A 26,234-nucleotide genomic window follows, 5' to 3' on the forward strand; every position below is an offset into this window, starting at 1 on the left:
TAAAATGGTTTCCGGATGATAACTCAAGAACTCTTAGGCCTAGGATCATGAAACTTCATGGGTACATTGATCATAACTCGTAGATGACCCCTATTGATTTTCAGGTCACTAGGTCAAAGGTCAAGGTCAAGATGATCCGAAATAGTAAAATGGTTTCCGGATGATAACTCAAGAACGCTTAGGCCTAGGGTCATGAAACTTCATAGGTACATTGATCATGACTCGTAGATGACCCCTATTGATTTTCAGGTCACTAGGTCAAAGGTCAAGGTCACTGTGACCCGAAATAGTAAAATGGTTTCCAGATGATAACTCAAGAACCCTTATGCCTAGGATCATGAAACTTCATAGGTACATTGATCATGACTCGAAGATGAACCCTATTGATTTTCAGGTCACTAGGTCAAAGGTCAAGGTCACGGTGACCTAAAATAGTAAAATGGTTTCTGGATGATAACTCAAGAACGCTTATGCCTAGGATCATGAAACTTCATAGGTACAATGATCATGACTCGTAGATGACTCCTATTGATTTTCAGGTCACTAGGTCGAAGGTCAAGGTCACAGTGACCCGAAATAGTAAAATGGTTTCCAGATGATAACTCAAGAACCCTTATGCCTAGGATCATGAAACTTCATAGGTACAATGATCATGACTCGCAGATGAACCCTGTTGATTTTCAGGTCACTAGGTCAAAGGTCAAGGTCACGATAACCTGAAATAATAAAATGGTTTCTGGATGATAACTCAAGAACACTTATGCCTAGGATCATGAAACTTCATAGGTGCAATGATCTTGACTCACAGATGACCCCTATTGATTTTCAGGTCACTAGGTTAAAGGTCAAGGTCACGGTGACCTGAAATAGAAAAATGGTTTCTGGATGATAATTCAAGAACGCTTATGCCTAGGTTCATGAAACTTCATAGGTATATTGATCATGACTTGCAGATGACCCCTATTAATTATCAGGTCACTAGGTCAAAGGTCAAGGTCACAGTGCCAAAAATCATATTCACACAATGGCTGTCAAGGTCACGGTGACTCAACTTAGAAAAATGGTTTCCGGATATTAACTCAAGAATGCTTACGCCTAGGATCATGAAACTTCATAGGTACATTGATCATTACTCGCAGATGAAATAATGATGAAACTTGACCAGGATGTTTGTCTGGACAATATCTAGGTCAAGTTTGACATTTGGTAAAGATTGAATGAACCGACTTCTCTCAGGTGAGCTAACTAGGGCCATCTTGGCCCTCTTGTTTAATATTGAGCATTGTGTCAGCTCTCTAAATCAAGTAGTTTACTTCTGATCCTCAACAAACTTGGTCAGCAGTTTTATCTAGATGATTGTAAGGCTAAGTTCAAACATGGACCTTTCTGGGTCAAAACTATGTCACAGGGTCATTTAGTGTGTTGTAAACATTGAGCATGGTGTCCACTCTCTAATTGAAGTAGTTTACTCCTGATCTTCAACAGACTTGATAGAAGTTTTATATAGAAGATCTCTAGGCAATGTTGGAACATGGGCCATGCTGGGCCAAAACCTAGGTCACTGGGTCACTTCATGCATTTTACAAATTCAGTATGGTGTCCCCTCTATATTTCAAGCTCTTCACCAAACTTGGTAAGAAGTTTTTGTCTAGATGATCTCTAGGCCATGTTCGAACAGGGGCCATGCCAGGCCAAAAACTAGTTCACAGGGTCACTTAATGCGTTTTACACATTCAGCATGGTGTTTCCTATATCAAGTACTTTTCATCCGCTCTTCATGTGGGGTTATTCGTCACATCTGTGACAAAGCTCTTGTTAACTAGGGTGTGGAAGCATTGGAAGTGTTCCTTGTTAACATGTAATGTGCATGTCAATAACTAAAGATCTACCTGTATTTAAGAAATTTTCACCTTTCCAAGCTCCTTCTGGGTATTCAGTATAACATGTGTTTTGAGAAATGTAAGTGTTTAGTTTACAAAATTGTTGTATGTTCTTAACATGGTCAAATTATGTCATATACCAATGTTGCATGAACACTGCAAATATTTTGCTTTCTAGACTATTCAGATAGTGTAACAAGCATGTAATTTTATGCACAAATTGTACTGATGGAATAATATAAGTAAGAATTTGTTGTTGTAAATTGTTTTAAATAAATATTTCTTTAACACAAATGTAATTTGTTTGTTTGTTTTCAGTTAGAAGAAATTCACAGACATCCGTGGGTGACCATGTAAGTTTGGGAGCACTGTATATTGTTGTATTTGTTGACCATTAAAAGTTATCTGTCACAAAAAACTCTTAATATAGATTCTGTTAAATTAAAGTATATATATATATATATATATATATATATATATATATATATATATATATATATATATATATATATATACTGCACAACCAGAATGCTTGTAAATCTTTAGAAATAAGCTATTTTAGACCTTAAACAAATTATATGTTTAAGGAAACCATATTTATATACTAAAGTATGTTCAACATTACAAGTGATAAAAAAATGTCGGAACACATTTAATAGCAGAAAATTATCAGAATTTCCAAGCTAAAAGAAGGATTACCATAATCAATTGAATTACTTGGTATTTGAATGGTCATTGACATTTTCGTTCTAACTTACTGGTATTTGTTCCGTAGAGGTTACAAACAGGAGGCGGGCCTAGAATTGCCAGTTATTCAAATTGTACAGGTATTACTACTAGTATGGGCAATAACCTGACCCTAGGATTTGTTGTTGTCTCTTCATACCTTGATAAAATTGTAATAAGTTCCATCTAGACCCCTTGAATAGCTCCATGTATTTCAATCAAGAAATTATATCTTTGTAAGTCTGGCTCTGGGAAAACTGGGCTGAATGCATGTGGGTAAAGTGTCATCACAGATTAGCTTGTGCAGTTCACACAGGCTTATCTGGGTCAACACTTTACACCTGAACTAGATAGACACTTCCTCTACATGTTAAAAAAACATAAAACAGAAAGTGTCATGATTGCCTTTGTGGTCTGCACAGGCTAATCTGTGACAATATCTAGGCACATGCTTTAAGCCCCATTGTCTCAGAAGAAGCTGTTGACTGGTGTCAGAGGAATGTTTAAGTTACAGAACCCAGCTGTGAAATGATGGGAATTGATGGTCCAAGATGAACCTTCTTGTGTGAACATTGTGGAATAACATTATTTAAAAAAAAATATGACAACAACAAAACTTTATTGTTTTTCTTTACAAATCTATATTATTAATAGATATATATATATATGTTGTCTAAGGTTTAAATCAAAACCATATAAAATGTTTGTCTGAGGTGGACTTGTTATTCCATAATGATTTTCAGCTCACATGACTGTGTTGTAGTTATATGTATTTCAAAATTGTATTAGGTATGATTTGTGTTCTATTCTTTTCATGATTGTTTGCGTACTAAATGTTGTATAATTCTTTTTATTTGTTTTGTTTCTTTCTAGGGAATGTCAAGATCATTTAGAACTAGAATTGCCAGTCGTTCAAGTTGTACAGGTACTAGTTTGTTTGTTTAATTAATTAATTCATATCAAGGACAAATGCAATTCCAAGGAAATCAAGTTATTTATATAGTGGTTCACAAATATGGTCACCTCAACAAGAATGGTACATGTATCAGAACTACTGAAGATTCTTATTCCAGGACATGCTATAAATTATATGTTGTAACCATGTAACTACACTTGGAGACTTTTCTAATGCAATTCCTATTCAAATCAAAATAGCTCCCTATTTTAGAAAATTTTGACTTGGACTAATTCAACACATATCTAATACTTCATTTAATTTAATTGAAATTTATCAACAATAAAATATCAAACATAACAAATGAAAAAAAAACACTGAAAAAGTAAAATTCTCCAAATCGGACATTGTAAAATAACAATGTGAAAAGTAAAACACATTAACTTACACGTATTCATGACCGACCGGCTTGCAACGTTGCGCTCATGAATTTTTATAAGAGCCATATTGTTATGTTTTCCTTGTGTATTAACCCACCTTAAATGAAGAAACTAAAATAAAATTAGAATCATATCCCGTTTCACCATTTTTATATGCAGAAAGATAAAACCACACCTACTCCACATGCAGAACTGCCCGGTTGTTACGGATGAATGATTTTATCGTTATCTAGCACAGAATATAGTCAAATGATCACATGTGCAGTTTAAATTTATTTTTTTTAACTAATTACAGAGATATTCAAGTTTGAAAAGTGTTGCATTAGAAAAATCTCCAAGTGTATAATATAGGCATATGTGTGTAGGTTAAATATGTGGGCATGATTATTGTTTTTATATGATTGTACAGCAGAATTAATATTTCTTGTTAGGACATTGGATCCTTTAACAACTCAAAAAGTACTCAAGCTTAGTTAATGAACCAGGGCATTTGGATAGAGGGGCATACAGGGAATAATATTATGAATGTTTTGTAAGTTTTGTCTTTCTGTTAATTTTTGTTTGTTCTTCAGTTAAGATAGGATCCTGTGATAACCTAAAAAGGAGATAATCAAAGTTGATGCTACTCTGATAAAAATTGTGTTTGCTCAGGTTGTAAAAAATAAGAAACAAAAATAAATCTGGATCTTTTGACAACTTAAAAATCACTTTGGCTAGTTATATGACACTCAATAGATAGTAGGCCATATGGGGAAAATGCACATTATGCATTTCAGTTTTTTCATTAGCTCTACTGCCAAAGGCAGAAGAGCTTATGGGATGGCATGGTGTCCGTCTGTCTGTCTGTCTGTCTGTCTGTCTGTCTGTCTGTCTGTCTGTCTGTCTGTCTGTCTGTCTGTCTGTCTGTCTGTCTGTCTGTCTGTCTGTCTGTCTGTCTGTCTGTCTGTCTGTCTGTCTGTCTGTCTGTCTGTCTGTCTGTCTGTCTGTCTGTCTGTCTGTCTGTCTGTCTGTCTGTCTGTCTGTCTGTCTGTCTGTCTGTGTGTGTGTGTGTGTTAGACTTTTCTTGTTTATCCGATAAAGTCCAAAGTTTTCAACTGATTCTTTTCAAACTTGTTCAGTGTCTTTATATTAATGAGGACTCAAACCCTATTGATTTTCAGGTCACTGGGTCAAAGGTCAAGGTCACAGTGACTCGATATAGTAAAATGGTTTCCGGATGATAACTCAAGAATGCTTAGGCCTAGGATCATGAAACTTCATAGGTACATTGATCATGACTGGCTGAAGACCCCTTTTCATTTTCAGGTCACTAGGTCAAAGGTCAAGGTCACAGTGACTCGAAATAGTAAAATGGTTACTTTTTCTTGTTTATCCGATTAAGTCCACAGTTTTCATCCAATTCTTTTCAAACTTGTTCAGTGTCTTTATAATAATGAGGACTCGAACCCTTTTGATTTTCAGGTCACTGGGTCAAAGGTAAAGGTCACAGTGACTCGAAACAGTAAAATGGTTTCCGGATGATAACTCAAGAATGCTTACGCCTAGGATCATGAAACTTCATAGGTACATTGTTGGAATCTTGTTTACATCTACATTTGAAGAAGGTCACCTTTCCATAGTTCTCTAATTTAGACTTTTGATGCATTCCACAGAAACACGGAAACAGTACACACTAATATGATGCTAACAGTAGATAATGTATTTTGAAGGTCAAAGTCAGACAGCTGTCTTAATTGTTGAATAAACAGTCATTGACAAATTGCTTGCAAACCAGACAAGGCTATGGAAGTTTAAAATTAAAAACAAATGTGAATAATTAATAAAAAATATTGATACTGACCAAAAAAAGTGAAAATGCTCTCTTGTTGTAATTAAGCTAGCGTACGATTGAGAATCAAATTGCTGCAGTGTCAATGCATCTTCATTGCTACCAAATTACATTAGCCTGACTTTGACGTATTGTTTTGTGTACTCTGAATAGTCTGGGCTGTTCACAAAATTTTGTGAGGAACATGCAACATATGAATTTTCTTACGACTAATTTGAAAATAAGTTTTGTAGTAAAGCTATGTTGCAATCTCTATTTTGAATTATTTTAACTCATTTTTGGTCGTTGTAAGTAAAAAAGTTGGATAATGCAAGCAATAATTGGCTTAAGGATTGAGTTGTCTGGAGCATGACTTTGAAATCATAATTCAGCTTTGAGCTTGGAGAATGTCCGTTTAATCAAGAAATCACTTGTTCAAGTCGTTTCCATTACGTTTGTAATTTTGAATGCCAGCAAAAAAAGCTGATTTATGTACACTTGTGCTTTATTTGTTGAATTTAGGTTTATGTTTTACATTAATGAGCAATAGGCATTATTGTGCTTTGATTTTGATGGCAATTGAACGGTTAACAATCACTGTCCAAACATCTGTATGCTTAAACCTTTCCCACTCAGAAACAAAGCGAAGATGGCTATATGCAAACAGCATAAAACCAGAACAAGTTGCGAGTAACTCGCAGTCTGTTCAGGATTAATGCTGTTTACTGCTCATCAGCATCTATGGGTTGCAGATGAAGCCTCTAAAACTTAAATCTAGTAAGAAAGGTCTAACTTAAATCAACTTTGTAAGGGTCTACAAAAGCGTCAAAATAAGTATATAAGCGGTAAAGGGTTAAGTTTAGTAGACCTAGCCAGTCTTTAAACATTAGAAAACCTGAAGACTTGCTTTGCCTTTCATTTGTTCAATAGACTATAGTTAATTGTTGAAGAATGTCATACAAAGCTGCAGGGGATGTCTGTCCTGTCTGTAACTTACATCAGCCCATTCTCATCGTAATAAATTATTAGACTAACAAAGACACTTGGAGGCTGTTCACCTATCATAATGAAGGTCTATTTAGAAATAGAAGTCCCCAGTTCAATGTAATTGTTGTTGACTTAAATATTTAATTGCTAAAAAAATGAAGGTAAAGATAACATTTGTGTAATTCAAAATTAGATCCTATGCCATATGGTGCCAGCAGGCTGGTCAGGAGCTACCCGCCTGCTAATGAGACCACGAAACCTGTCTTGACTTTATAGCAGACAGGGTATCCTCTGACTTACTGCTATGGCATTATATCCCATTTTAGCTTGGCTGTTTTCAGAGAAAACCCAAGGTATTGTCATAGCCAGCTCATCGTGTTGTGTCGTGTCTTTCTGCCGTCCGGCTACCGCTGTGCTAAAACCTTAACATTGGCTCTAAAATCAAAGCGCTTCCATCTACAACTTTGAAACTTCATGTTTAGATGCATCTTGATGAGTTCTACAAGCCACACCCTTTTTTGTGTCACTAGGTCAAAGGTCAAGGTCACTATGACCTCTAAAAAAAAATAAAATCTGATAAGCTTTTATTTATTCAAAACTGCACCCGCATCCGAGCGTTGGAACCCGTTATGCGGTGCTCTTGTTGCATGATGTGGGTCATTTTGGTGTGTGATATTCTCATGCTTAAACAATACTTATTGTTCTTTATCAAACAAGCAAGGTTAACTTGTAAAAATAAACTCACTTTGATATTTCGTTTTTAATGCCATAAAAACAATTATAAAGAATAACAAATGACTATTTAAAACATTTATGTTTAAAAATATAACCATATTGAATACTTGGTTGTGGCCATTTGAAGCATAAATTATACTCAATTACTCATTGTCCCCTACTGATTTCACCGGAGGGGACTTAAGGTTTGCGCTCTGTGCGTCTGTCTGTCTGTCACACTTTTCTGGATCCTGCGATAACTTTAAAAGTTCTTCATATTTTTTCATGAAACTTGACACATGGACAGATGGCAATATGGAGATTATGCACGTCATTTCATTTTTTTCCTACATCAAGAATTCTGGTTGCTATGGCAAAAATTGACTAGAAATACTGCTGAAAATGGTGGATCCTGCACTCTTTTCTGGATCCTGTGATAACTTTAAAAGTTCTTAATATTTGTTCATGAAGCTTGGAACATGAATAGATGGCAATATGGACATTATGCACATCATTTCATTTTGTTTGTATGTCAAAATTTCTGGTTGCTTTGGCAACAAATAAAATAAAAAATTTGACAATGGTGGAGCCAGTAGGGGACATTTATTGCTTTTCAATTGTCTTGTCGAACTTAAGATAAGAAATCAGAAACAAAAATTAACTACATTAATGGCAATTTGCTTTTTATTAAAAGATTCTTATTTTGCAATGAGATATATGAGAATATTGATACATTTTTAAGCTGTGGTAATACAACTTTTCAACCAATTCATTTTTAGCCGTTATGTTTTTTTTGCAGACGTCAATTATACCAAATATAGAGGATATTGACCCAGATGTTTTGTCTACAATGAACTCACTACAGTGCTTCAAGGACAAGGACAGATTAATACAAGAACTGCTGAATAGTCGGTAGGTGGTCAGGCTTATAATTACTATAGTGCTACTGCACTGACTTCTCCAATAGTGCACTAACTTCTCCATTACCACTCTGTTATTCATTATCAAGAGTGTCTGTTATCACTGTAGCATCTGGCTAAGCACCTTTCATTCAAACATTTTCATATTAAGCATATAATTAGTAAAAATTCCTAAATGTTTGGATGAAGCCCTACAGAACTATAACTATTGTATTCTGCTTCATAATTACTGGTTTATTAGTCCCCTACCGGTTTCACCGGAGGGGACTTATGGTTTGCACTCCGTCTGTCAGTCTGTCAGTCAGTCAGTCAGTCAGTCAGTCAGTCAGTCAGTCAGTCAGTCAGTCTGTCTGTCTGTCACACTTTTCTGGATCCTGCGATAACTTTTTAAGTTCTTAATATTTTTTCATGAAACTTGAAACATGGATAGATGGCAATATGGACATTATGCATGTCATTTCATTTTGTTCCTACGTCAAAAATTCTGGTTGCTATGGCAACAAATATATTTATTTTTTTTATTCAGAAAATGGTGGAATTTCTGACAATGGTGGAGCGGGTAGGGGACTTATATTGCTTGACAATAGTCTTGTTATATTTGTCCTAAGTTGCAAAAAACTACGCATAAACCAATGTATTATTTATTCATTCATTCTATATGTCAACAGTATTACTTCCATCATAGGTCTTAAATGAATAAAGGATGGAACATGTTGTAAGTGGGTTTTGGGTTACACTGCTCTATTTTTGCAGTGGATACTTTCATAACATAACACATTATACACAAGTCAGAATTCAACGTTCTTGAATTTCATAGTTTAGATTCAGTCATATTTTTGAATTTCATAGTTTAGATCCAGTCATAATCTTGTATTTTATAGTTTAGATTCAGTCATATTCTTGAATTTCATAGTTTAGATTCAGTCATATTCTTGAATTTCATAGTTTAGATTCAGTCATATTCTTGGAATCATAGTTAAAGTCCAGTCATATTCTTGAATTTCATAGTTTAGATTCAGTCATATTCTTGAATTTCATAGTTAAGATTCAGTCATATTCTTGAATTTCATAGTTTAGATTCAGTCATATTCTTGAATTTCAAAGTTTAGATTCAGTCATATTCTTGAATTTCATAGTTTAGATCCAGTCATATTCTCTAATTTCATAGTTTAGATTTAGTAATATTCTTGAATTTCAAAGTTTAGATTCAGTCATATTCTTGAATTTCATAGTTTACACCCAGTCATATTCTTGAATTTCATAGTTTAGATCCAGTCATATTCTTGAATTTCATAGTTTAGATTCAGTCATATTCTTGAATTTCATAGTTAAGTTCCAGTCATATTCTTGAATTTCATAGTTTACATCCAGTCATATTCTTGAATTTTATAGTTTAGATCCAGTCATATTCTTGAATTTCATAGTTTAGATTCAGTCATATTCTTGAATTTCATAGTTTAGATTCAGTCATATTCTTGGAATCATAGTTAAAGTCTAGTCATATTCTTGAATTTCATAGTTTAGATTCAGTCATATTCTTGAATTTCATAGTTAAGATTCAGTCATATTCTTGAATTTCATAGTTTAGATTCAGTCATATTCTTGAATTTCAAAGTTTAGATTCAGTCATATTCTTGAATTTCATAGTTTAGATCCAGTCATATTCTCGAATTTCATAGTTTAGATTCAGTCATATTCTTGAATTTCAAAGTTTAGATTCAGTCATATTCTTGAATTTCATAGTTAAGATTCAGTCATATTCTTGAATTTCATAGTTTAGATTCAGTCATATTCTTGAATTTCATAGTTTAGATTCAGTCATATTCTTGAATTTCATAGTTTAGATCCAGTCATATTCTTGGAATCATAGTTAAAGTCCAGTCATATTCTTGAATTTCATAGTTAAGATTCCTTCATATTCTTAAATTTCATAGTTAAGATTCAGTCATATTCTTGAATTTCATAGTTTAGATTCAGTCATATTCTTGAATTTCAAAGTTTAGATTCAGTCATATTCTTGAATTTCATAGTTAAAACCCAATCCTATTCTCGAATTTCATAGTTTAGATTCAGTCATATTCTTGAATTTCATAGTTTAGATTCAGTCATATTCTTGGAATCATAGTTAAAGTCCAGTCATATTCTTGAATTTCATAGTTTAGATTCAGTCATATTCTTGAATTTCATAGTTAAGATTCAGTCATATTCTTGAATTTCATAGTTTAGATTCAGTCATATTCTTGAATTTCAAAGTTTAGATTCAGTCATATTCTTGAATTTCATAGTTAAAACCCAATCATATTCTCGAATTTCATAGTTTAGATTCAGTCATATTCTTGAATTTCATAGTTTAGATTCAGTCATATTCTTGGAATCATAGTTAAAGTCCAGTCATATTCTTTAATTTCATAGTTAAGATTCCTTCATATTCTTAAATTTCATAGTTAAGATTCAGTCATATTCTTGAATTTCATAGTTTAGATTCAGTCATATTCTTGAATTTCAAAGTTTAGATTCATTCATATTCTTGAATTTCATAGTTTAGATCCAGTCATATTCTTGAAGTTCATAGTTGAGATTCAGTCATATTCTTGATGTTCATAGTTGAGATTCAGTCATATTCTTGAATTTCATAGTTTAGATTCAGTCATATTCTTGAATTTCATAGTTTAGATTCAGTCATATTCTTGAATTTCATAGTTAAGATTCAGTCATATTCTTGAATTTCATAGTTTAGATTCAGTCATATTCTTGAATTTCATAGTTTAGATTCAGTCATATTCTTGAATTTCATAGTTTAGATCCAGTCATATTCTTGGAATCATAGTTAAAGTCCAGTCATATTCTTGAATTTCATAGTTAAGATTCCTTCATATTCTTAAATTTCATAGTTAAGATTCAGTCATATTCTTGAATTTCATAGTTTAGATTCAGTCATATTCTTGAATTTCAAAGTTTAGATTCAGTCATATTCTTGAATTTCATAGTTAAAACCCAATCATATTCTCAAATTTCATAGTTTAGATTCAGTCATATTCTTGAATTTCATAGTTTAGATTCAGTCATATTCTTGGAATCATAGTTAAAGTCCAGTCATATTCTTGAATTTCATAGTTAAGATTCCTTCATATTCTTAAATTTCATAGTTAAGATTCAGTCATATTCTTGAATTTCATAGTTTAGATTCAGTCATATTCTTGAATTTCATAGTTTAGATTCAGTCATATTCTTGAATTTCAAAGTTTAGATTCAGTCATATTCTTGAATTTCATAGTTTAGATCCAGTCATATTCTCTAATTTCATAGTTTAGATTTAGTCATATTCTTGAATTTCAAAGTTTAGATTCAGTCATATTCTTGAATTTCATAGTTTACACCCAGTCATATTCTTGAATTTCATAGTTTAGATCCAGTCATATTCTTGAATTTCATAGTTTAGATTCAGTCATATTCTTGAATTTCATAGTTAAGTTCCAGTCATATTCTTGAATTTCATAGTTTACATCCAGTCATATTCTTGAATTTTATAGTTTAGATCCAGTCATATTCTTGAATTTCATAGTTTAGATTCAGTCATATTCTTGAATTTCATAGTTTAGATTCATTCATATTCTTGAATTTCAAAGTTTAGATTCAGTCATATTCTTGAATTTCATAGTTTAGATCCAGTCATATTCTCGAATTTCATAGTTTAGATTCAGTCATATTCTTGAATATCATAGTTTACATCTAGTCATATTCTTGAATTTCATAGTTTACACCCAGTCATATTCTTGAATTTCATAGTTAAGATTCAGTCATATTCTTGAATTTCATAGTTAAGATTCAGTCATATTCTTGAATTTCATAGTTTAGATTCAGTCATATTCTTGAATTTCAAAGTTTAGATTCAGTCATATTCTTGAATTTCATAGTTAAGATTCAGTCATATTCTTGAATTTCATAGTTTAGATTCAGTCATATTCTTGAATTTCATAGTTTAGATTCAGTCATATTCTTGAATTTCATAGTTTAGATCCAGTCATATTCTCTAATTTCATAGTTTAGATTCAGTCATATTCTTGAATTTCAAAGTTTAGATTCAGTCATATTCTTGAATTTCAAAGTTTAGATTCAGTCATATTCTTGAATTTCATAGTTTACACCCAATCATATTCTCGAATTTCATAGTTTAGATTCAGTCATATTCTTGAATTTCATAGTTTAGATTCAGTCATATTCTTGGAATCATAGTTAAAGTCCAGTCATATTCTTGAATTTCATAGTTAAGATTCCTTCATATTCTTAAATTTCATAGTTAAGATTCAGTCATATTCTTGAATTTCATAGTTTAGATTCAGTCATATTCTTGAATTTCAAAGTTTAGATTCAGTCATATTCTTGAATTTCAAAGTTTAGATTCAGTCATATTCTTGAATTTCATAGTTTAGATCCAGTCATATTCTCTAATTTCATAGTTTAGATTTAGTCATATTCTTGAATTTCATAGTTTACATCCAGTCATATTCTTGAATTTCATAGTTTACACCCAGTCATATTCTTGAATTTCATTGTTTAGATCCAGTCATATTCTTGAAGTTCATAGTTGAGATTCAGTCATATTCTTGATGTTCATAGTTGAGATTCAGTCATATTCTTGAATTTCATAGTTTAGATTCAGTCATATTCTTGAATTTCATAGTTTAGATTCAGTCATATTCTTGGAATCATAGTTAAAGTCTAGTCATATTCTTGAATTTCATAGTTTAGATTCAGTCATATTCTTGAATTTCATAGTTAAGATTCAGTCATATTCTTGAATTTCATAGTTTAGATTCAGTCATATTCTTGAATTTCAAAGTTAAGATTCAGTCATATTCTTGAATTTCATAGTTTAGATCCAGTCATATTCTCGAATTTCATAGTTTAGATTCAGTCATATTCTTGAATTTCATAGTTTACATCCAGTCATATTCTTGAATTTCATAGTTTACACCCAGTCATATTCTTGAATTTCATAGTTTAGATCCAGTCATATTCTTGAATTTCATAGTTTAGATTCAGTCATATTCTTGAATTTCATAGTTAAGTTCCAGTCATATTCTTGAATTTCATAGTTTTCATTCAGTCATATTCTTGAATTTCATAGTTTACACCCAGTCATATTCTTGAATTTCATAGTTTACACCCAGTCATATTCTTGAATTTCATAGTTTAGATTCAGTCATATTCTTGAATTTCATAGTTTAGATCCAGTCATATTCTTGAAGTTCATAGTTGAGATTCAGTCATATTCTTGAAGTTCATAGTTGAGATCCTGTCATATTCTTGAATTTCACAGTTTAGATCCAGTCATATTCTTGAATTTTATAGTTTAGATTCAGTCATATTCTTGAATTTCATAGTTTAGATCCAGTCATATACTTGAATTTCATAGTTTAGATCCAGTCATATTCTTGAATTTCATAGTTTAGATCCAGTCATATTATATCTGTAATGCAATCTGTAATATCTGTTGTGTATTTTGTACTTGAGATTTTCTTGAGAAAGTGTTGAAAATCTTAAACAGCTATGGCCTGTCAAGAAATGTCTTTTTAATGACAATATATTGTCATGTCAAATTGTATTACGTAATCCATTTTTGTTTAGCAAGATGTGTTGTATGTGTCCATCAATTTGGTATGGCAGACAAAGTATTGATTTGCTGAAATGCTTCTTCCTCAACCAGAGTTCTTTGATAAATGGTATTGATTTGCCTGTCTATGTTTTGGGCTGCATGACCAATGCAAGAAATCAGCACATTACTCTAGTGTTGCAGTAGTTTATGATTGGATTCTTGCTTCCAATTATGCATGTCCTGCTCTTGTAAAAAAACACAAGATTGATTCTATGAGGGCATCTCCCACCCATAATAATGATTCTTTAGCACATAAGTTAATATAAGAAATTGTAGGCTTGTGGCGTAACTTCAATGACATGATTCAGACAATCAGAAAAACAATGCAGTCCTTTTGAAGAATATTTGAACTTTCAATTGTAGTCTGTAAAGTTACCAATAAAAGGAGCATTACTCTGAGTAAACGGGGCTTAATGAATAGCACAGGCTAGCACAGGCTAATCAGTGATGACATTTTCCATCTAAACTTGATTTTCGGTAAGGAGGGATTTCTTTGAAACTAAAAATACCATAAAAGCAAAAAGTGTCGCCCCTGATTAGCCAGTGCGACTGCACAGGCTAATCTGGGACGACACTTTACGCACATGCAGTAAGCCCAGACCTCTCAGAACGCGGCTTAAAGTATAATACAAGTTGATTTCCATTTTGCAGCCACAACACAGAGAAGGTGATATATTTCCTACTGTTAGATAGGAAACTCAGGAACCCTTGTGTAGAGGATGCGATAGAAATACGTCACAGATCGGAGTCCGGTAACCAGAGATTGATATGTAACTAATGTCTTCTCTTCATGTGTTTAACTCTTTCAGTGCTGGAACCGAACTTTGAAGGCCTTTGCAAACAGTTTGGATCCAGATGAGACACCACGGAATGTGGCGTCTCATCAGGATCAAAACTGTTTGCTATTCTGATAGTATTGTTTGAAAAAAAATCGAAGAAATGGCTAATTTTAGAAATACAGCAGACGACATTTTAGCAGACGACAAATTTCCCAGCATGCAAAGGGTTAAGTGACATTGCTGCTAAGCACCACTTAGCTTAAGTGACAATACTTAGAAGTGTAATAGCGTTCCTAAGTGTCTTTCACTGCAAATTTTCCAAAATTAATGTTTTACAGTAATTACTACTAAATCAGGGCCCTCACACTACTTTGGGGGAAGGGGTCCGCAGCCCTTAGGAGGGGGAATTTTCGCGGCGTTTCCCTTTTTGGGGGATTTTTTTACTTACTCTCTCATGATTTCATTTGTACATGTTTGCACTATATTCATTGCATTTTTCATAATTTAGTTTGTTTGAAAAGATTAATTTGAAATAGAATTGAGATATAATAATCATGAGACACATCTTTCTATTTAAAAAAATAAAAATAAAAATAAATTATTTTTTATTTATTTTTTTTAGGGGGAATTTTTCCCCCAAAAAGGGGAAAAAAGTATACTTTTCAGGTGGGGGACTGCCGCCGAAATTCGGCGGCAGATTTGATAGATTGAGGGCCCTGTAAATTATATTATATTGTATGTATATTAAAATTATACATGGACATGATTTGAATTTGAAATAGTCAAATACATTATTTGTCCAATGCAAGCAAATGTTATAAACAGGACCCCCTGAAAATTGTAGGTAATTATCACAATTTTACATCTCTATCTTTTATTTTCACTTAAAAAATCATTTATGTCTGTCTTAACTTGGTGTTATTCTTCTTATTATTGTTATACAATTAATAGACAAATAATTGCAAAATACTGGCAAGACCATGAGTAAAATGTCGGTAATTTTTCGCTTAATGGCCTGTGAAGCTACTCCATTATAGAATACATTTTATTGTTAAATGTTCAGTAGATGGTTTCCAAAACACAAATGTAAAAGTAATCTTAGCATTGTAAACATGATTTTCTGTATACATGTATGTTATTCTTTGTTTCAGCGGACCCACCTAGGAAAAGGATCGATGCAGTGCAGTTGAATGGCCAGCCTAGGTTTGTTATTCAAAAGTCACTTTTACGCAGAAATTATCTTTGTGACAATCCTTCAAGTCAGCTGTTTTTTCTCCTGTTGAATGGCATCAGATATTCAAAGCAAAACTGAAAAATACTTGCACTTGTGGTATAAATTAAAATATCGTGACCAATGTAATGTGACTTAAATCACTCCAAATCAATTTGATAAAACTGCACACATTATAAAGGACTACAATGTCACAGTATGTATATTTGGATATGGATATTTTTTTCTGACAGTAACAATTGGTGTGAAAATGGTGCAAAGTGTACTCTTCATCATCAGGGATTATTCTTGCTAAAGCCAATAAGGTATCTTTAGTCAATACTATAAATTGATGTAACTAACAATAATGTATGGAATGCTGTGGTGCATGACTAACAATACTTACGCAAACCACTTTGTGATTACTGACTATACATTAATCATACCCCCACAAATGAAGTTTAGGGGTGTATATAGGAGTGAGCTTGTCTGTTGGTCGGTCTGTCGGTCCGTATTAAGTGTCTGCTCTCTAATTCAAGTAGTTTTCATCCGATCTTTACCAAACTTGGTCAGATGTTGTATCTAGATATTGTCTAGGTCAAGTTCGAATATGAGTTATGCGGGATTAAAAAATAGATCACTGGGTCACTTAGTGCATTTTAAACATTGAGCATGTTGTCCGCTCTCTAATTCAAGTAGTTTTCATCCGATCTTCACCAAGCTTGGTCAGAAGTTGTATCTAGATGATGTCTGGGCTAAGTTCGAACATTGGGCATAGCAGGTCAAAAACTAGGTTACGGGGTCACTTACTGCATTTTCAACATTGCGCATGGTGTCCGTTCTCTAATTCAAGTAGTTTACATCTGATCTTCACCACGCTTGGTCAGAAGTTGTATCTAGATGATGTCTAGGTTAAGTTCGAACATGGGCCATACCGGATCAAAAACTAGGTCACGGGGACACTTAGTGCATTTAAAAAATTGAGCATGGTTTCTGCAGTTTTTTTAGCTGCACTGGCCAAAGGCCAGCTGGGCTTATGTCATGGCCCTGTGTCCGTCGTGCGTCCGTGTGTGTGTGCGTTAACTTTTCCTTTAAACATCTTCTTCTCCTAAACTACTGGTCCAATTCTGATGAAATTTCTCAGGAATGTTCCTGGGTTGAACCTCTTTCAAATTTGTTCAAGTTATGCCCCTGGGGTCAAATTTGACCCTGCCCTGGGGGTCACAAAATTGAAAATTTGCTTATATAAGGCCTATTTTGTGAAAACTTTCAAAATCTCCCGTCCATTACCATTGGCCTAGGGCTACCAAATTTGGTATGTAGAGGCATCTAATAGTCAAATTTTGTGACCCCCTGGGGTTAAATTTGACCCTGCCCCGGGGGTCACAAAATTGAACATATGCTTATATAAGGTCTATTTTGTGAAAACTTTAAAAATCTTTACGACCATAACCATTGGGCCTAGGACTACCAAATTTGGTATGTAGTGGCATCTTATAGTCCTCTACCAAGTTTGTTCAAATTATGCCCATGGGGTCAAGTTTGACCATGCCCAGAGGGTCACAAAATTGAACATATGCTTATATAAGGCCTTTTTTGTGAAAACTTTAAAAAATCTTTTTGTCATAACCGTATGGCATAGGGCTACCAAATTTGGTATGTAGTGACATGTAATAGTTCTCTTCTTAGTTTGTTCAAATTATGCCCCTGGGGTCAAATTTGAAACTGCCCCGGAGTCACAAAATTGAATATATGCTTATAAAGTGCTTATTTTGTGAAAACTTTAAAAATCTTTTTGTCAGTATCCATTGGGCCTAGGGCTACCAAATTTGCTATGTAGTGACATCTTATAGTCCTCCACCAAGTTTGCTCAAATTATGCTCCTGGGGTCAAGTTTGACCCTGCCCCGAGGGTAACAAAATTGAACATATGCTTATATAAGGCCTATTTTGTGAAGACTTTAAAAATCTCTTGTCCATAACGGTATGGCAAAGGGCTACCAAATTTGGTATGTAGTGACATGTATTAGTTCTCTTCTTAGTTTGTTCAAATTATGCCCCTGGGGTCAAATTCGAAACTGCCCAGGTGGTCACAAAATTGAATATATGCTTATAAAGGGCTTATTTTGTTAAAACTTTAAAAATATTCTTGTCCATAACCATTGGGCCTAGGGCTACCAAATTTGGTATGTAGTGACATCTTATAGTCCTCTACCAAGTTTTTTTTAAATTATGCCCCTGGGGTCAAGTTTGACCCTGTCCGAAGGTCACAAAATTGAACATATGCTTATATAAGGCCTATTTTGTGAAAACTTCAAAAATCTTTTTGACCATAACCATCCAGCCTAGGGCTATCAAATTTAGTATGTAGTGGCATCTAATAGTCCTCTACCAAATTTTTTCAAATGTTATCCCTTGGGTCAAATTTGACCCTGCCCTGGGGGTCACAAAATTGAACATATGCTTATATTATGCCTATTTTGTGAAAACTTAAAAAAAAAACTTGTCCATAATTATTAGGCCTAGGGCTACACAATTTGGTATGTAGTGACATTGTATAGTCCTCTACTTAGTTTGTTCAAATTATGCGCCAGGGGTCATATTTGACCCTGTCCTGGGGGCCACAAAATCGATTATATGCTTATATAGTGCCTATTTTGTGAAAACTTTAAAAATCTTTCTGTCCTTAACCATAAGGCATAGGGCTACCAAATTTGGTATGTAGTGACATCTAATAGTTCTCTACCAAGTTTGTTCAAATTATGCCCCTTGGGTCAAATTTGACCTTGCCCGGGGGGGTCACAAAACTGAACATACGCTTATAGGGGCAATTTTGTGAAAACTTTAAAAATCTTTTTGTCCATAACCATTGGGCCTAGGGCTACCAAATTTGGTATGTAGTGACATCTAATAAACCTCTACCAAATTTGTTCAAATAATGCCTCTGGGGTCAACTTTGACCCTGCCCTGGGGGGTCACAAAATTGAATAAACGCTTATAAAGCGCCTATTTTGTGAAATCTGTAAAAATCTTCTTGTCAAAAACCATTCGAACTATGGCTACCAAATTTGGTATGCAGTAACATCTTATAGTCCTCTACCAAGTTTGTTCAAATTATGCCCTTTGGGTCAAATTTGACCCTGACCTGCAGGTTACAAAATTGAAGATTATATACGCTTATATCTTGCTTATTTTGTGAAAACTTTTAAAATATTCTTGTCCTTAACTCTAGGACCTAGGGTTACCACATTTTGTATGTAGTGAGGTATAGTAGTCCTCTACAAAGTTTGCTCAAATTATGCCCCTGGGGTTAAATTTGACCCAGCCCAGGGGGTCACAAAAGTGTACATGTGCTTAAATAGGACCTATATTTTTTCAGCAGTGGAGCGATACAGGGCCATCATGGCCCTCTTGTTTTTAAGACAACATGCAAAATATTCTGTGTCAATGTGGCATGTGGGGGTATTTGTCACGTCTGTGACAAAGCTCTAGTTTTAGTCTAAAATAAACAATGGGTGTATGTGTAACTGACTATTCAACATTCAACATATAATAAGGGTATGGAGCTGTACTTGTTTTCATATAGATTCATTGTTCAGAATATCACCCTTAAAGGGATGTTTTCATGTTTTGGTAAATTGAAAAACTTAAAAAAAAATGTTTTAGATTCACAAATTTTCGATGTAGTTATGATATTTGTGAGGAAACAGTTACTGAATAATTCCTGCTCTTAAATATCCATTGTAGGCATCTTTTGATGATTTAAAACCCTGAAAATGATAAAGCATTGCAACACGAAACGATTTAATAATTTGAAGAGTTCTGTTATGGTTGTTATATTTTGTGACACTACGAGGATTGCTTATATAAAGTATAAAATAAATCACTAATTGTATGAGCATGGATGGCTCAGTGGTCTAAGCGTCAGAGTTTTACTCCAGGGGTGAGTGGTTCGAGACCAGTTGAGGTTACTTTTCTTTCTTTAGTTTGATTTTTGTTTTTTTAGATCCAATGTGTACATTAATCAATATCAAGGGTTAAATGACTTTAATACATGCCAAAATCTGTGAAAAGGTCCCTTTTAAATGCAAATGTTGGTGCTGCTTATTAACAACTAATTATTTGTATTATTTTTTTACAAGAATTTACAATTTACATAATTCATGCTTGTCTTGGAACGGTCAACTGCGTGCCAACCCACCTTCCATTGTATGGTGACTATTTAAACAAAGAAGAACGATCTACCTTTTCAGTTGTGTTACCATGGCAACATAATAAATAGGATTGCTTTCTTATTAAAACAACTCTTTATAAATAGATGTATTGCAAGTAACACTGATCATTTTTAGCTTGGCTGTTTTTGGAGAAAACCCGAGGTATTGTCATAGCCAGCTTGTCATCCGCCGGCCGGCGCCTGCTATGCTAAAACCTTGACATTTTGCTCTAAAATCAAAGTGCTTCCACCTACAACTTTGAAACTTCATATGTAGATGCACCTTGATGAGTTCTACACGCCACACCCATTGTTGGGTTGCTAGGTCAAGGGACTGTTTAAAAAAAAAAAAAATCTGACAAGCTTTCATTTATTCAAAATGCGCCCGCAGCCGAGCGTTTGCCACCGTTATGCGGTGCTCTTGTTTTAAATAACATCAATAGCCGTCCTTGTTTCACAATACATTGTATGAACAATTCTCAATCTCTAAATCTGTATGCTGTAAGTAAAATGTGACTATGCGTGGTAAAGTTTTTCCGTTTCTATACTCTAATTGTGATAGTGTTTTCTGTTTGTTTGTTTAAATAAGGTGGTTTTTTGCTATATTAACTTTTATTATTTTAAGGACTAACAGCTATGAATAAAAGCATGCAATTCATTTAAAGGGTGTAATTTTAGATATTTCTTATTATTACCATGGCAACCGTGGTAACATATTTATAGGTAATGATCATATTTTCAGTCCATTGATAGGTCGTCATGTACAAGTAACACAGTTCAATTTCCATGTGGATTTTGCATGTATTAATAATTGTTCATCAGTTTCAGTGAACTATTACTATAACTTCTGTTTATCATAAAACAATTCAGCACTTGCAAATATTACTGTTGAAATCAATTCAGCACTTAAATGGTTAAAAACACCCTGTACAAGACAGAGAAACAATAGGACTATCAAATATATGAAATTACCGAATCCAGATTGAATGATCAGGTTTATTTTGTTTGCAAAATAGACACTTGCTTTAGTCAGTATAATAAACAACCTCACTTTAGTCAGTATTTCATAAAAATCTATGACTTAAACATGTTTTTGATTTTTCATCATATTTTGATATTGAGTGTGTGCTCCCATATGTAAATCAAAATATAACTTGTTAGCTCTTACTAACATGTTGCTTTCACTAACTGAGTGCCTGAGTTTGTTTTTGTCTGACTAACAGATTGTCCCTTGGAAGTATTAGTGAAGGCTCACCTACTGCTGGCAGACGGGCACTTGCTATTCAAAAAGCGTAAGTGCTCCTCCAAGATGGCTTGCTTCTTATGAAACAGTTGAAGTTTTCTCTGTGTATTCTGTTTATGTGTATTGCTTCATTAATTTTGTAGATTAAGTTGAACTATTAATTATAATGTTTTGAGTAATGCTGTACCATCCTCCGCCATTGGCGGAGGGATATTGTTTTGGCGTTGTTCATCCGTCTTTCCATCCGTCTTTCCGTCTGTCCGGAGCCATATCTTGAAAGTGCTTTGACAAATTTCATTGAAACTTGGTATGAGTATATATATGGATACTAGGATGATGCACGCCAAATGGCATTGTACAGCATCTGTTAATAAAGGAATTATGGCCCTTTGTATCTTGAAAAAATGCTTTTTTGAGTGTCAAATATATCACTTTTGTGTCCAAAAGCATATTGGCGGGGATATCAATTCAACAAATTTGCTTGTTTGTATGTATTTTTAAAGGTCTGTATGCAACACTCTCAGCTACAACAGGTATTCAATTAAAACTTCACAATTATTCAGGGCCATTATGTGAGCTGACTCACTTAAAAATAACTCTGACATACAATTTAGCAGAGTTATGCCCTTTTTGAGTACTTTGGAAACTCAAGTTGAGGTTTGGGTACAACAAGCTGGTATCTGTGAGTTTTACAAATATAATTGAAACTTAAGCTGACCAGCAACAATTCAGTGCAAGAGATAATTGGTTTTAAAAATTGCCTTCAACAAATATGAATTCTTCCAGTTTCTATAGAAATAAAATTGAAACAATATCTTCATGGTCAATATGTAAGGAAACTGATTAAGACCAATAAATTGTATGTTCACCGAAGCAGAATGATTAACATTCTTATGTATCTCTGTTTCCTTCACCGATTTTCAATTAAAACTACCCCATAACTTCAGGGTCATACTTTGAAATCATTGGTTAATGCGGATCTTCACAGTCATACTCATATTATAAGGTCAATAGCCTATTCTGATATATCAGACCAGTATTTAATTATAAGTATGACCCATTTTGTTTTTTACCAGGTCTTCAACAAAGTTAAAAATCCTGGTTATAATATTGTGGTTTGTCAATTGTTTCTTAATTCCTGAGTTGTTATAACACAGCATGTGGCACACTATGCTTTAAAACCAAGAAGATCAAGTACTAGGAAAGATGAGATATTTCTAACTATTCTGTTTCACCCTAGACTATTTGTTGTATCGCATTTTTATTGTCCTTTACCGGTTTCACCGGAGGGGACTTATGGTTTGCGCTCTGTCTGTCTGTCTGTCCGTCTGTCTGTCTGTCACACTTTTCTGGATCCTAGGATAACATTAAAAGTTCTTCATATTTTTTCATGAAATTAAAAAACATGGATAGATGGCAATATGGACATTATGCACGTCATTTCATTTTGTTCCTACATCAAAAATTCTGGTTGCTTTGGCAACAAATAGACTAGAAATACTGCTGAAAATGGTGTTTTTCTGGATCCTGCGATAACTTTAAAAGTTCTTCATATTTTTTCATGAAACTTGAAACATGGATAGATGGCAATATGGACATTATTCACGTCGTTTCATTTTGTTCCTACGTCAAAAATTCTGGTTGCTATGGCAACAAATTTAAAAAATCTGACAATGGTGGAATTTCTGACAATGGTGGAGCCGGTAGGGGACATATATTGCTTGGCAATAGTCTCGTTATATTTGCAACAGCTGATAAAAAAGTGTGAAGTATACATTAATTGCCAGATAAATAGAGATGCTAAACGTGTTCTAATATTTAAAAGTCTTACCTACAAATGCATAGGAAATCATAATATCATATCATTCGCATAATATAGTTGCTTATATTACCTTTTATACCATTAATTGAACATTATAGATTATTTACAGATATATGTATTCTATTTACAGTCGCAAGGCAAGTTTGTCTTCAGCCAGTTCAAATGGTTCACCATTGCTTAGTCCGAAACTCAGCCGTGGTCCTTCCTCCCATAGCACAGGCCCTACCCCACCCACCTCTCCAGGGGTGCAGAACACCCCATGGAAATCCAGGCTACACACCATCAAGAACAGCTTCCTGGGCTCACCAAGGTTCCATAGAAGAAAACTCCAAGGTATACCATACCCCAATCATGGGGCCAATGGGGTCACAGCCTTTAGAGACCCCTTTCTTCTACCAGGTGAATTTTAACATTTTGAATCTGGTCATGTGATATAGCATGTGACCCTGTTGGAATGCTTATTGGTTTATTTGGTTTGGTGAGTTGAAGTGTAATGGAGTGAACATTTAAGATGGAAGTCTTTCACGGCCATCATGTTTGACTGTCATCTGAGTTGTCCATTTTTAAGGTGTTTGGTAATCATTTTTGTGATGTCATATGGCAGAACTTAACTTCAGTAAAAATATGTCTCTTTTTTGAAGATATCTCTCAAAACTAAACAGCATGCTGGTTAACTATTTAACTTCAGATATGTACAAAAAAAAATATATCTATGATCATAAGCATATGCAGCCTATATAGTTCACCTGAGCTTGCTTTGCTATGTGAGCTATTGGTAAAGACAGCCTTTAGTAGGTCATTCTTTTTAACTTGAACACAATAAATTTCTAAATAAAGCTATTCTGTTTTTCTTCCAATCTTACAATTTATGTGTGTGAATTGCTGGGCTAGATTGGGCTAAAATGGTGCAGCTATGGATAGATTAAATGCATAATTGCCTTTTTCCAGCATAGGGATGTCAATTGTTGAGTACTCTTCTTACAATGACACAATTTTGTAAGGCCATACTATCTTAGCACAAGCAGCAAATGAGACAGAAAATTCCTCACACATTCCAGAAATTTCAAATAAAAGACAATTTGCAAGAGGCATGACTTGTTTATGACTCTTAAGATTTATTTCTATGCCCCCGGTAGGGTGGCATATAGCAGTTGCACTGTCTGTCTGTCACACTTTTGCGTTTAGGTTTCGAAAAATGCTGATAACTTCTATGCCCCTTCAGATGTAACCTACATATTTAGTATGCATGTGTATATGGACAAGGCCTTTTCATACGCACACACATTTTGACCCCTTTACCTTGACCTTGAACTTAGGGTCTGCGCTTAGGTTTCAAAATCTGCATTTAGGTTTCAAAAAAGCATTTTTCAGGGCATATGTCTTTCGATGGAGACAGCTCTTGTTCGTATATATATATATAATATATATTATGTGTATATATGCATATCTTTGTATCAGTTTTTCACCACAGTTATTGTCCCCTACCGGTTTCACCAGAGGGGACTTATGGTTTGCGCCCTGTGTGTCCGTGAGTCCTTTAGTCCGTGAGTCTGTGAGTATGTCACACTTCTCTGGATCCTGTGATAACTTTAACAGTTTTTAATATTTTTTCATGAAACTTGAAAGATGGATAGATGGCAATATGGACATTATGCATGTCATTTCATTTTGTTCCTACATCCAAAATTCTGGTTGCTATGGCAACAAAGCAATATAATATTTTTTATATATATATTTCTAACAATGGTGGAGCCGGTAGGGGACATATATTGCTTGGCAATAGCCTTGTTAATCATGTCATCATTTATTTATATTTCAATATTATTCTATAGAATGCAGCATGTATTGCATTGAAAGTGAAATATTAACATACATGTACTCATCAATGATTGTTCTCATGAAGTCATGAAATGTGTTTCACTTGAAAAATAATACCTTGTAACTCACTCCCTGTTGAACAGTATATGGTTTGTTGGTTTTTGCTTGCATATATTCATAACTATACAATACATGTACTAATATTGGAAATTATTTTTTTATTTTACTCTACTCCCACAGGGCTGGGGGTCATTTCAAGTCATTCTGTTGGTTTTGGGGGTATTTTGGATGTTTTTCCACATTAAATTTTATTATTTTGTGTAGCATACTACTTCCACATTTCTCAAAAGAAACCTAAACAATACATGTTCTTGACAGTTTTTGTCCCCAGTGATACACACATTCCTTTGTGTTTTTCCTTGCATCTAGCTAAAAAAGCGATGTGGGGAAAAAGTAAAATTTGTGACAAGACCTTGCATAATTTGTTTGCTTTTATTGTTTTCTTTTCATGTATACTTTTTTTAAAGAATGTAGTATAATTTTTAGCTAGGCTGTTTTCGGAGAAAACCTGAGCTATTGTTATAGCCAGCTCGTTCGACGTCCCCCGTAGGCGTCAAGCTAAAACCTTAACATTGGCTCTAAAATCAAAGTGCTTCCACCTACAACTTTGAAAGTTCATAGGTAGATGCACCTTGATGAGTTCTACACGCCACACCCATTTGTGGGTCACTAGGTCAAAGGTCAAGGTCACTGTGACCTCTAATATCAAACTTTAACATAGGCTCTAAAATCAAAGTGCTTCCACCTACAACTTTGAAACTTCATATGTAGTTGCACCTTGATGAGTTCTACATGCCACACCCATTTTTGGGTCACTAGGTCAAAGGTCAAGGTCACTGTGACCTCTAATATAAAACTTTAACAAAAACCTTAACATTGCCTCTAAAATCAAAGTGCTTCCACCTATAACTTTGAAACTTCATATGTAGATGCACCTTGATGAGTTCTACACGCCACACCCATTTTGGGTCACTAGGTCAAAGGTCAAGGTCAATGTGACCTCTAAAAAAAAAATCTGACAAGCTTTCGTAGCCGAGCGTGGCACTCGTAATGCAGCGCTCTTGT

The 26,234-nt window shown here is 34.0% G+C and overlaps 1 protein-coding gene across 1 annotated transcript in view; it reads left to right on the plus strand.

Moving 5' to 3' along the window:
* The window catches only part of LOC127837553 (serine/threonine-protein kinase BRSK2-like), a 92,351-nt gene that overhangs the window by 50,421 nt on the left and 15,696 nt on the right, over positions 1-26,234 (plus strand). Inside the window, exons 10-16 of the mRNA XM_052364790.1 lie at positions 2,199-2,233; positions 3,480-3,531; positions 8,249-8,361; positions 14,677-14,777; positions 15,956-16,007; positions 21,450-21,518; positions 23,422-23,624. Coding sequence (XP_052220750.1) covers positions 2,199-2,233; positions 3,480-3,531; positions 8,249-8,361; positions 14,677-14,777; positions 15,956-16,007; positions 21,450-21,518; positions 23,422-23,624 — 625 coding nt within the window. The remainder of the gene's footprint in view (positions 1-2,198; positions 2,234-3,479; positions 3,532-8,248; positions 8,362-14,676; positions 14,778-15,955; positions 16,008-21,449; positions 21,519-23,421; positions 23,625-26,234) is intronic.

The sequence above is a fragment of the Dreissena polymorpha genome, chromosome 1, assembly GCF_020536995.1.
Source record: "Dreissena polymorpha isolate Duluth1 chromosome 1, UMN_Dpol_1.0, whole genome shotgun sequence".
Classification (NCBI taxonomy): Eukaryota; Metazoa; Mollusca; class Bivalvia; order Myida; family Dreissenidae; genus Dreissena; species Dreissena polymorpha.